This window comes from Tachyglossus aculeatus, chromosome 10, assembly GCF_015852505.1.
Source record: "Tachyglossus aculeatus isolate mTacAcu1 chromosome 10, mTacAcu1.pri, whole genome shotgun sequence".
NCBI classification, from domain to species: Eukaryota; Metazoa; Chordata; class Mammalia; order Monotremata; family Tachyglossidae; genus Tachyglossus; species Tachyglossus aculeatus.
Window position 1 is genome coordinate 36,034,244 of NC_052075.1, and position 12,310 is coordinate 36,046,553.

At 47.8% G+C, this 12,310-nt stretch overlaps 1 protein-coding gene across 6 annotated transcripts in view; it reads left to right on the forward strand.

Annotated features, from left to right (window-relative positions):
• ST7 (suppression of tumorigenicity 7) overlaps nt 1-12,310 on the forward strand; it is a 215,423-nt gene that overhangs the window by 38,200 nt on the left and 164,913 nt on the right. Inside the window, exon 1 of one of the 6 annotated variants that reach the window (XM_038752198.1) lies at nt 6,032-6,457. The exons of 4 other annotated variants lie outside the window; for them this stretch is intronic. In XM_038752198.1, the coding sequence (XP_038608126.1) occupies nt 6,436-6,457 (22 nt within the window). In that variant the 5' untranslated portion in view covers nt 6,032-6,435. Of the gene's footprint in view, nt 1-6,031; nt 6,458-12,310 lie in introns of those variants that run through there. One more of the 6 variants, XM_038752194.1, reaches the window with a different exon arrangement.

Sequence of the window (12,310 nt, forward strand, 5' to 3'; positions counted from 1 at the left end):
GGATACAGAGGGCTACCAGTGTGGCCTTAAAGCCATTTGGTTGAGTGCTCCCATTTGTCTCTAAACATGAACTGGAATCATTCAGAGAGAGCATCTCTGCTCCTTTGGTGGCTTAACGGAAGGTTGCCCCATACACTTGGGCTCCAGATGGAGTTTTCTATTGAATTCATTACGGAAGGTACGCTGGCCCTGGGCACAGGTGGTCCTGGGTGCTGCCGGCCCTTTGGACTGCTGCCGGGTGAGCCTGCAGCCAACGGCCAGAGGTCTAGACTGTGAGCCCGTTGTTGGGTAGGGACCATCTCTATATGTTGCCAACTTGTACTTCCCAAGCACCTAGTACAGTGCTCTGCACACAGTAAGTGCTCAATAAATGCGATTGAATGAACGAATGAATAGAACTGCTGTCATTCCCACCTGCAGGCAGCGGCTTGAGCTGGGAGTGCGGTGTTCTGGAAGTTTCAGGTTTTGGAATTTCTGCCAGAGGTGGAGGGAAAGAAAGACACACACATACACACTCACACACTCTCTCTCTCGCTCTCTCTCACTCTCTCTCTCAGGTAGGGGGAGCAACCAAATATAAAAATGTGTACATAAGTGCTTTGGTGTCCAAAATGTTACTGTTTTCCAGTTATACTTTGAACCTTTTTTTTCCTCCAGTAGTACACCTCTGGGCTGGGCTGAAAAGGGATACACATGCATGCTTTTTCAGATTGTAAGCTCTGGAGTTGAGCAGGGACTCTGTCCAATCAGACTATGCTGTACCTTCCCCAGCGTTTAGCACAGTGCTTGGCATAGTCTGATTGGACAGAGTCCCTGCTCAACTCCAGGGCTTACAATCTGAAAAAGCAGGCATGTGTATTCCTTTTCAGCCCAGCCCATAGGTGTATGCTGTATCTTCCCCAGCGTTTAGCACAGTGCTTGGCATATAGTGCCCACTTAATAACACATTAAGGGTTAATATTTGCAAAGCCTGGAATCATTGACTTAATGTCTTCCTCTAAAAATGGCAACAATGTCGTTCATCTTTGAAAAGAACCGAAACGTGTTTCGGCACATTCTTTGAGTGTAACTGTATGTCTCTTGGTATATAGTCTTGTTGTTTTGTTCTTGGAACCATATCTAGCCGAGCAAAAATAGTAAATTGTCACAAATGATACAGTATTTTCCTGACATTACAGAGTATTAGAATAACTCAGTTTTTGCAGAATGGAATTGTATATTTACCGTAAAACAGTCTTAAGCATCATTTAGGTGATGTAATTCCTATAAACTAAATTGAATATCTTCCTCACAGAAGCTAGATTCATAATTTTGCCAGAGCCAAGAGCCCATACAATATTTCCATTGGAATTGCTTAATGAGTTACATACGTTTTGTCATCATCGGCTGGAATCTGTCGCTTTCTTCTTTCCGTGCCACTTTATGACCTGAAGAATATGTGGAAGCAGAATCTCTGCCGTTGGGGAAAACATTGGCCTTTTGTTTTTCAGCTGGCAGGAAAAAGTGTTATACTGGGCTTACAAGTGCTTACTAAATCCAATCAAATATATTCAAGATTTACCTTCTAGGATAATACGCCAGTGACCCAAAATATCTTGCCGACTCGGGGTTAAAATGGAATGTTTCCAAGATAAGTGATCTTCGACATAAAACGGAAAACTGTGCATGTCGTGACTGAGACTTAATGTATAAGCTGTCCAGTGACCTGCCCCTTTAGCAGGAGCTATGAATGAAGGCATTGTGTTTTTGAGACAAAGACAAATTGGGTGAGGAGCAGAGATGATAGGCAGGGCTGGCTGGGCCCCCTTTTACCTCCTGGACACCCCTAAAAATGAGGGATATATTTATTTTAAAAATGCCCCATAAGCCCTTTCCGCCAGGATAGGGCACTGCACCTTAGAGGACCTGAGTTTGTAGCAGTGATTGGGATTAGTTACATAAAAGGCAGCTTTCCTAAAATGGTTTTCAAGGTCATCAGTCAATCAATGATGTTTATCGAGGACTCAATGTGTCCAGAACACTGTAATAAGTACCTGGGAGAGAACAATATAATAGAGTTGGTAGACATGATCCCTGCCCACTAGGAGCTTACAGTCTAGAGGGGAGACGGACATTAAAATAAATTATAGATAAAGGGAAATGGCAGAATATAAGCATATATGCATAAGTGCTTAGGGGGTTTGGGGGATGAACATCAAAGTGATTAAGGGGTACAGACCCAAGTATATTGGCCAAGTAGAAAGGGGAGCCATTAGGGGAAATTGGGGAAGCAGCATTGCCCAGTGGTTAGAGCCCAGGTTTGGGAGTCAGAAGGCCCCGTGTTCTAATCCTGGTTCTGTCACATTCATTCATTCAATCGTATTTATTGAGCGCTTACTATGTGCAGAGCACTGTACTAAGTGCTTGGGAAGTACAAATCAGCAACATATAGAGACGTTCCTACCCAACAAAGGACTCACAGTCTAGAAGGGAGAGACAGACAACAAAACAAAACATGTAGACAGGTGTCACGTCTGCTGTGTGACCTTGGCAAGTCAGTTAACTTCTCAGTTACCTCATCTGTAAAATGGGGATTAAGAGAATTAACCCCTTGTGGCACAGGGAATGGGTCCAATCTAATAACTTGCATCTTCCCCAGTGCTTAGAGCAGTGCTTGGCACATAGTAAGTGCTTAACAAATACCATTTTTTTAAAAAAATAAGGGCTTAGACAGGGAAGGCCTCTTGGAGTAGATGTGATTTTTAGGAGGGTTTTAGGAGGGATGAATGGTGGTCTGTCGGATGTGAAGAGGGAGGGAATCCCAGGCCAGAGAGACGACTTGAGTCGGTGGCGAGACTCATGAGATCAAGCTACAGTGAGTTGGTTGATGTTAGAGGAGAGATATGGGTGGGCTGCATCATAGTAGGAGATCAGCAAGGTCAGGTAGGAGGGAGTGAGCTGATCGAGTGCCTTAAAGCTGACGGTAAGGGTCACCATTGGTAGAGGTGGATGAGAAGCCACTGGAGGTTTTTGAGGAGCCGGAAGATGTGGACTGAGTGTTTTTTGAAGAGAAACGATCTAGGCAAGAGAGTGAAGTATGGACCAGAGTGGGCAGATAAAGGAGGCAGAGTAGGTAGTGAGGATAGGGCAAGTACTTGCAGTAGCAGTTTGGAGGGAGAATAAGTGGTGGATTCCAGAGATGTCACGAAGGTAGACCCGACAGGATTTAGTGACAGGCTGGATATGTAGGCTGAATGAGAGGGATGATTCATTTCAACTGTTAATCCTAATATTGATAAAGTTATTCTTTTTGGTGTTTACTTTGGTCAACACACCAGATTCCGTGCCCGTATACTGTCTCTCTATATAAAGTAGATGTTTGCTCAGTGTCGGTCACTGTTGAGCTGTTTGGCTCCCAGGCAGTTATTGACAGGGAGGGTTGTGCCCAGCAAGGAGGGGAAAAGAGGAGGGAGAGCAGTGAGAAGAGGAGAAACTTGGGGAAGGGAGGGAGGCCGAACCAGACCGTAGGGAGGGAGCCCAGAAGCAGAAGGAGCAGTGCCAGGAACAGTGGCAGAAAGGGGGCAAAGCAGAAGTGAAGCCTAGACTGATGAGTCAGTGGCACCTAGGGCTGACGGGCTTTTTCTCCAAGGAAATGCAGCATGGTTTAGTGGAAAGAGCCTGGGCCTGGGCGTCAGAGGACCTGGTTCTAATCCCAACTCTGCCACTTACCTGGCAGTGTGACTTCAGGCTAATCACTTCACTTGTCTGTTCCTCAGTTCCTGCACCTGTAAAATGGAGATTAAGACAGTGAGCCCCACGTGGGACACACCATATCCAATTTAATTATCTTGTACCTACCTCAGTGCTTGGCCAAAAGTAAGCGCTTACCAAATACCACAGTACCACAGTATAACAGGAACCGAGTGGTTGAGGGGCTTGATGCTGTCAGAGGTAGGGAGAGAAGTGCGAGGTCTTGGAGTCCCAGGCCCCAGTAAGCCACAAGCCCATAAACTCTGTGGTTTCCCCTAAATATTAGACTGACAGGCCCGGGGAAGAGGAATGAGTTTGATTCATTCATTCAATCATATTTATTGAACGCTTACTGTGTGCAGAGCACAGTACTATGCTCTTGGAAAGTACAATTCAGCAACAAATAGAGACAATCCCTGCCCACAATGGGATCACAATCTAAAAGGGGGGAGACAGACATCAAAACAAGTAAACAGGCATCAAAAGCATTCATATAAATAAATAGAATTATGGACACATCGTTAATATAAATAAATAGAATTATAAATTTGTACATATACACAAATGCTGTGGGGCAGGGAGGCGGGTAGAGCAAAGGGAGTGAGTTGGGGAGATGAGGAGGGGAGGGGGAGCAGAGAAAAAGGGGGGCTTAGTCTGGGAAGGCCTCCTGGAGGAGGTGAGCTTTCAGTAGGGCTTTGGAGGGGGGGAAATGTGATTGGCAGATTTGAGGAGGGAGGGCATTCCAGGCCAGAGTTAGTCGACGGTGGGACAGGCGAGAAGGGGACACAGTGAAAAGATTAGACTGGGGGAGACTTGGACCACCCCGATGTCCGAGCATCCTCTCCCCACGGGTGAAGAGTCCACTACCAACTGGGTAGCCTGATGGCGCGTGAAAAGCTTCTCATTCTCTGCCCATGTGATCTCTCCAGGCCAAATGGCATCGGGAGAGAGTCCTGATTCCCTCAGACGCTGGGCCGTGAGGGTGAGCCTCAGGATCGCAGCTGTCACAGTATCCTTCACATCTGGAGCATTCTTTAAAGTAATTCAAACCTCAGTCATTCTATCGCATTCAGATTTGACATCCACCTTCTGTGCAATCTGGTTGGAGTGGTGACAGCTTAAAAGGACCATGCTTGTCATGAAAGGATTTTGTTAGGAAATATCCAGAAAAAAACCCACTCGCACCCTTTCCAGAGTTTTTCTTTTTTTGAAAACACAAATGTTTGTGCTTCAGAAATCAAATTAGGACGATAAGCTTCAAAAGAAGCATTGTGAATGTATAAAGCATGAGTTGTGTTCACATCTACTGTAACCTTTACTTCTTTAGAAGGACTTTATTCTGAAACAGTGCCGATAGTGTGCGATCTGGGCCCAATTAGCGGTATTATGCTCTTTGCCCTTCCGAGTCACCCTCATAACTACCGGTCGAAGGGTTTTACCTGGTGCTTGAGGAATTAGCTTTTTGTGTCCCGTTATTATCTTTGGGTCCGAGTATGCCCACAGAAAGTGTAAGTGCGGATTCACAATAAAATACAGTATGATTGTGTTATCGAAAGTTTGTGCTGTTCATCTAAAGTGAACACATTGTTCATGAAAATGGTAATTCTGAAGTAAATGGCCTGATCCCACAGCTAAAATATGCACATTTGAGAGTGCTTGGAAAATACTTTGGTGGGCGCCTGGGGGAAGTGGTATAGTGGCTCTGCATCTTTCTCTTAGATATGGTACCAAATTTTTCTTAGTGGCAAGTTTCTCTCCCATGATTGTGTCATTTGTAGGAGAAACAATGTAATTATTACTGCACGCAAAAAGACTAGAATAATTTATTTATAAGTGGCATATGTGCATAATCTTTGATCGCCCACCCGGTCACCGTACAAGGTTGAAGCGAATCCAGGAAACTTTTTTTTTTTAATACTTCTTGCCTTCTGAAAAATGCCCCACATTGGGTTTCTAATTCCACACAATCGATTTAGGAGGAAAAGCCCTTTGATCCTGCCGAGCTGCTACAAAGGGCCATGTCGGAGATCAGACTGTTTTGGTGACTGGTCGCAGAGGGTGGAGCCTTGAGCCGGAGAGGGAAATATATGTCTGGCTCTTTGTCTTGGACGTTCTGGGACAAAGGAAATCCCCACTGAATTGTCGGGCTCCATAGAAGCCCCCTCGGAGCCTCTGGTTAGGAGCAGCGGTCAGTCTTTGCAGTGGCCCTGACGTCATCCAGTGTGGGCCTAAGCTCTGCTATTGTCTTTCCCAGAGAGCAGGGCTTGTGGGGACTGCAGTATCTGTCTGCTGGCGACCGCTCCGCTCCGCTTCTGCTCTTGCCTCCTGCTGCTGCTGATGCCACTTATTTCTGATCCCTGCAACGCCTAAGACGCACACTGGCCTTCCCTCCGCCTACTGGATTTAAAATAGTAGCAGCGCCCGGTTTTCTCTCCTTTTTTTTTTTTTTTTTTGGAGGGAGGGGAGGATATGTGCTTCTGCAAAGAGACCTATGCTTCTCAGTTCCCTGGGAAAAATTGAAGCTTGCAGGAGGGGATTCTGGCTGCCGGATCCTGTATGGTCTGCATTGTGGGGCTTCATGACCCTCACCCTCCACTGCGTGGCCGGCTCATCACCGCTCTCGCACACTCCCCCTCCCCTCTTTTTGCCCACCCCTTTCTTCTTCTTCGTCTTTTTTTTTTTTAATAGCAGCATCTGGGACCAGCCATGTTTGGCACTGAATCTTCTTGTAAGTAAAACGCATCGTCGTCGTCCTCCTTTGGCGTTGAGCTGGCGGCGTGCTGTCATCATCCTCCTCTCCGGGGGTGTCTGGGGTGCGCTTTGGCCTTGAGGTCATTAGGGGAAGGCAGGGTGTTGGGAATGTTTCCAGAGGATCCCCTGATCCCCTTCACCAGCTTCCCGGCCCCTCCCCAGCCCTACCCTACTCTCCGCAGCACATCCTCCGGGCTGGGGATGGATGACGGGGCGGGTGCAGCCGGGGCCGGGAGGGAGAGGGGGACCTGTCCCCTGGGAGTGGTCCATGGGGGGCTGCCCCCTGGAAAGCCACAGTCTCCTTGCAGAAACCAGCTGCCACCCAGGTCCCCAGCTGGTCAGGGGACTTGGCCCAGATGGGCGGAAAAGAGGGACCACTTCATGCCTCCCTTTGTGCACTGGTGTGCGTGTGTTTGTGTCCCTATGCATGCGCCCCTGTGTGTGAATGTGTGTCTGGGTATGTGGCGGAGAGCGCAGAGGGAAGCTGGCTTCCTTTCTCTCTGGGCTAATTCCCTGGAGGAGGAGGAGGAGGAGGAGGAGGAGGTTTATTGGAAAACCAACAAGGAAAATGCGCGTCCCCAACCGATCGGAGGAACCCTGTTTTGAAAGAGTGAGGGGGTGATTTGGCTTGTGAGGTTTAGTTCTAGTCTGGGGGCCACAGACTGCGATTCCAACATGCTTGGGAATGTGTCTGTTTATTGTTATATTGCATTCTCCCAAGTGCTTAATACAGTGCTCTGCACATAGTAAATGCTCAATAGTTATGATTGACTGACTCGTCGGTATGGTTCCCGGCATCGAGCCATCCCCTCCCTCCCTCCCTCCAACACCCACCACCCAGGCCGGGCAGGACAAGGGGTCCCCTTCAGCTTTTGGAGTCTTTTCTCACCCTTAGGGTTTGCGGGGCTGTCCCGAGGAGGGAGACCCGCTATCCCTCAGAACTGTAGCTCCCTGGCCCCCGGTGGGGTATTTTTAAGGTCATCACCTAAGAAAAGGGAACAGAATTGCTTCTCAGTAGACCCCCTTCTACCCAACAAGAGGTTGCTTTTGTTAATCGCTAAGAAACCGTGCTCCCTAGTGGACTGAGGGGTGGACGAGGACACGTGCAGGGGAATACATTTCACCTTATTCAATCGCCATGTGTGACCTTCCTTGTCACTGGCGGTCATTCTACAGATTTGAATCTAGCTGATGATTCCTCAAAAAGAGGAGTCAGTCGAGAGGGCTATCACTCTCTGCTTATCTTTGTCACCAGATCGGCCCTCTCTGGATCCTGACTCCGGAGTGGTGGGCCACTGTCAGGAGAGAGTAAAAAGCAATTTAATGTTCCTAGCCCGCAGAATAATTCCATCCCTTCCTGATGCTTTTCTGCAGGGAGCTAATATGATACAGAAGAGTGCGCAGACAAGTAACCACAGTAACTCGGTTCAATCCAGCCCCACCGTAACCCTGAGCAGGATTACTCAGTAAAAGGAGGTTCTCAGCCTGTTTGGAGCACTAGATTCTTGGCCTGGGTGAGCCATTCTCGTTTGACCCAACCAGCAGCTTCTGTATCTCTTGAGCAGGAGCCTTGCCTGACAGCTGCCGGATGCCTTTTGTCTCCATGGCTACCAGATTACTGAATCAGGAGGGGCCAAAAAAAAGGTGGGGGGCAGTGAGATGCCTCTGAGCTGATTGATTCCAGCTGCTTACCTAGCAGAAGGCAGGACTGGGGCAAACTTCTGGGTTTTGTCAGGGTGGTAAAGGCTGAGCCCTCACCTCCCCTTGATGCTAAAGGCTGGGGAGCCATTCCCTGGGTTCTTACACCTTTCCCAGTTAGGATGAAAATCTTGTCCTCTTTGTCTTAGGTAGGGAGAGGAGGGAAGATATAATAACCCTTACGTCCTTAACCCGTAACAAATATCATAATTATTATTACTATCCTGGAGAATTTGTTCTCCTCTGCCTGTTTTTGTCTGAGGCTTGAATTCAGTTTCTACAGATGAGAGATCTCCTAAGAAGCAGCGTAGCTCAGAGGAAGGAGCCCGGGCTTGGGAGTCAGAGGTCATGGGTTCTAATCCCAGCTCTGCCACTTATCAGCTTTGTGACTTTGGGCAAGTCACTTCACTTCTCTGTGCCTAGTTCCCTCATCTGTAAAATGGGGACAAAGACTGTGAGCCCTATGTGAGACAACCTGATTAGCTTGTATCCCCCCCAGTGCTTAGAACAGTGTTTGGCACATAGTAAGTGCTTAACAAATGCCATTATTATTATAATATGGAGGGCAAGGAATTAAGAATGTGATCTAGTCTACCTTGGTATTGTGGCAAGGGAAGTTGAGTTATTTCTTAACATCCCAGTGGTAGACTTCCATTCCTAATCTGGTATCATGTCATCAGCCGGTCATGATGAATATTAATATTTGTGGGGCAAAGCGAAAAGCCTATTTTTAGGCATTGAAAAGGGCAATTTCATTTCTTCTTCATTTAGCCACCAGAAGGATTAGACCGATTCTGTGTCTCAGTTCTTTAATGGCAGCTATTAACAGCAGTCAAGGAGTCGGATTACAGATCATAGTAGCCAGTAAAACAATACTGCATGGTACAAATTATGCTATCATCAAGGCTTAAAACAACAAAAAAATGCCCGACAGAGGTGCCCCCTACAGCTGTCCAAAAAGACTTAAGTGAGGACTGTTAAATGGTAAATAGTAATACACATTCTTGCTTTTCAGCTCAATAACGGAGCTGTATCATTTTAATGAGAGGGGAATTACAGTGTATTCAGAATTATACTGTGTGGGTTTAACATACAGGTAAAGAGCAAACCCTCCTCATCTACTCGCTCTTCTTTCACCCAACAGTGTTCCCGGTAATCGCCGCTACTGCTAGCTGAGCCCATCCCTCAAGACTCCTTATGCCCACCACCCGCCCGCCCCCTGCCCCCCCGGCAATTCAATAGTAGTGGTGCTTTAGTACCATTGGATAGGGATGCAAGCCTGATGGGGAAGGAAAAGAAGGATGGGGGGGTGTTTGTGTGTGTGTATGTATGCATGCAAGGGTATGGAAGGTGTGGACTATCTGGAGTTTGTTACCCGCAGATGATCGAGTGAATTGTAGTGGCTAATAGTTGGTTTTGGAGTCAAGGAATTTGGGTTCTGTTGAGCCTTCTGCCATTGTTCTTTCTTTGGGAAGCTGGACATGTCACTTAGCTTTACTGAGCTTCAGCTTTTTGTCAGCTGGAAAATGGGAGACAATATATCTGACCCTAGCCTGCTTCCAAGTTCGTCTAAAACTGGGCTTTAGAAGATATGTGCTACGCCTTTCAAGCCTCTCCAGGAGAAGCATCTCTCTTCATGGGAGTAATTATTACTGTTACCCGCCACCCGTAGACTAAATACTTTGAAAACTCAGGTTGCGTTAAGTGGGTCCTGATGGGTAAAGTGTTGTTGAGGCAGCCTGTGAAATAGTTCAGGCAGGGAGATCACTTCTCCCCTTTGGGCTAGGTGACACAAACCCCTCTCCACACAACCCTTCCCAGTGGCCTGGCGAAGCGGCTGGAGGAAGAACTTTCCCAGGGAAGCCTTTTCTGGGGAGCGGAAAAGCCCATCAGCCCAGTTGGAAGAGTTCCTTCTGGTGGTGGGGGCGGGGGGGTGGGTATAATGGCCAGCTTCTGCCCTCTATTTGCCCTGGCCACTGCCCCATGGGTGAAGGGTTGTGGGTTGAGGATGTGGATTAACTGAGGGGAGGGTAAAGGCAATGGAGGGGGAGATTGGGAAGGAATGCTGTTTCATCAGATCATGCTCAGAACACTTTGGATCAGCAATTTGGCCCACCCAGCCCAGGCCTCGGTCTCTGACCCTGCCACCAGGATGCCTGGGTGTGGCTACCCATCGGGCTGGGGTTGAAAGAATTCACTTTTCCAGGAGAAAGGCAAACCAACTGTAAGGATGGTTAGGACTACATGATAATAAAAAAGTAGTAATGATAACCCTCATCAGTGGAATTTATTGTGTGCTTACTATATGCAGGGCACTCTTCTAAGCGCTTGGAAGAGGTGACATTTCTTAAGCACCTAAAATGTTTTGAGCACTGGGGCAGATGGGACACAGTCTCCATCCCACATGAGTCTTGCAGTCAGTCTTATCTCCATTTTAGAGAAGCAGCATGGCTCGGTGGAAAGAGCAAGGGCATTGGAGTCAGAGGTCATGGGTTCAAATCCTGGCTCCACCAATTGTCAGCTGTGTGACTTTGGGCAAGTCACTTTAATTCTGCCTCAGTTACCTCATCTGTAAAATGAGGATTAAGACTGTGAGCCCCCCATGGGACAACCTGATCACCCTGTAACCTCCCCAGCGCTTAGAACAGTGCTTTGCACATAGTAAGCACTTAATAAATGCCATCATTATTTTACAGTTGAGAAAAATGAGGCCCAGAGAGGTAAAGTGACTTGCCCAAGGTTACCCAGCAGTCCAGGGGCAGAGTTAGGACTAGAACCTGGGTTTCTTGACTTCTAATCCCATGGTCTTGCCACTAGGCCACATCTAAATTCTCACATTTCCCCACTCTATCCTAACTTCCCTGGTAACCCATCCTGGGAAAATCAGCTTCATTACAAATAAATGGCCCAAAGGCAGGTGAGTTTTCATCTCTGGTGGGAGGAAAAGGCTGGCGGCTGCCATTCTCATAATAAGCAGTTAGCCCAGGGCCGCCCAATTCCACCTGGGGACAGGGCTCCTTCTCAGTTGCCAAAAGAGACAGGTTTGCGTGGCCTAGTGGATAGAGTCCAGGCCTAGGAGTCAGAAGGACCTGTGTTCTAATCCCATCTCGGCCACTTGTCTGCTGTGTGACCCTGAGCAAGCCACTCCACTTCTCTGGGCCTCAGTTACCTCATCTGGAAAATGGGGGAATTAAGACTGTGAGCCCCATGTGGGACAGGGACTGTGTCCAACCTGTTTAGCATGTATCCACCCCAGCACTTAATATAATTCCCAGCACATAGTAAGCACTCAACAAATGCTATGAAAAAAAAAAGTAAAACTCTATTGAAGTGTAATTCACTTCTTCAGCTGCCTCTGTCCTGCTTCTGGCCCCTGGTCTGTGTATATGCAGAGCCATGTTCTGGGTGAGCAGCCCTGTATTAGGTGCTGCCTCTGGGCAGATCACTGTGCTGGGTAGATCCTGTTTGAAGAGCCTTGTGGTGAGTGTCTAGTGTGCACTGTATCCTGAGCTCTTGGGAGAGTTCAAAAGAAGTAAAAGACACTGCTTCTGCTCAAGAAACTTAACATTATTTTTAAGTCCCAGGAGATTCTGGGATATACAGCTCCCCAAATCCTGTAGTTTGTACAAGATCTCTCCCTTTCTCTCCTTGCCCTTTTCTCACTCCCAGACTTCCTTGTCTCCCCTGTCAGTGGCTTTTTTCAGACCCCTTGAAAGGCAGATATTTCCCACCACCCTTGGTTGGTAGCCCCTTTCCGTGTTGTGCGTCTTTTCCCCGGAAACCCCGTGCTGTGAGCAGGTGCTAATCAAATGTTCCCAGCAGTCCTTGGCCACTGAGACACGGTACAGTGCCGTCTGAAATTTCAAAGCGAATGAGTCACCCCCTTCCCTTGCCAGCAAGACTCTCCCCCCACCCCACACCCCGCCCTTATAGCCGATCAGGCGTGAGATTGCAGATGGGCAACTGGGCTTTGACTCTGTGATTGGACTCAGTAGAGATCTAGGCCTGTGAATACTAATCCTGAAACAGCACAGCTCTGCTGAGGCCCGGGATGCCCCTTAACAGAAGCCGAAAGGTTTCATTTTACCAGTGCAAGGTGGTCCCTAAGTTTGTCATCATGACACAGATTGCT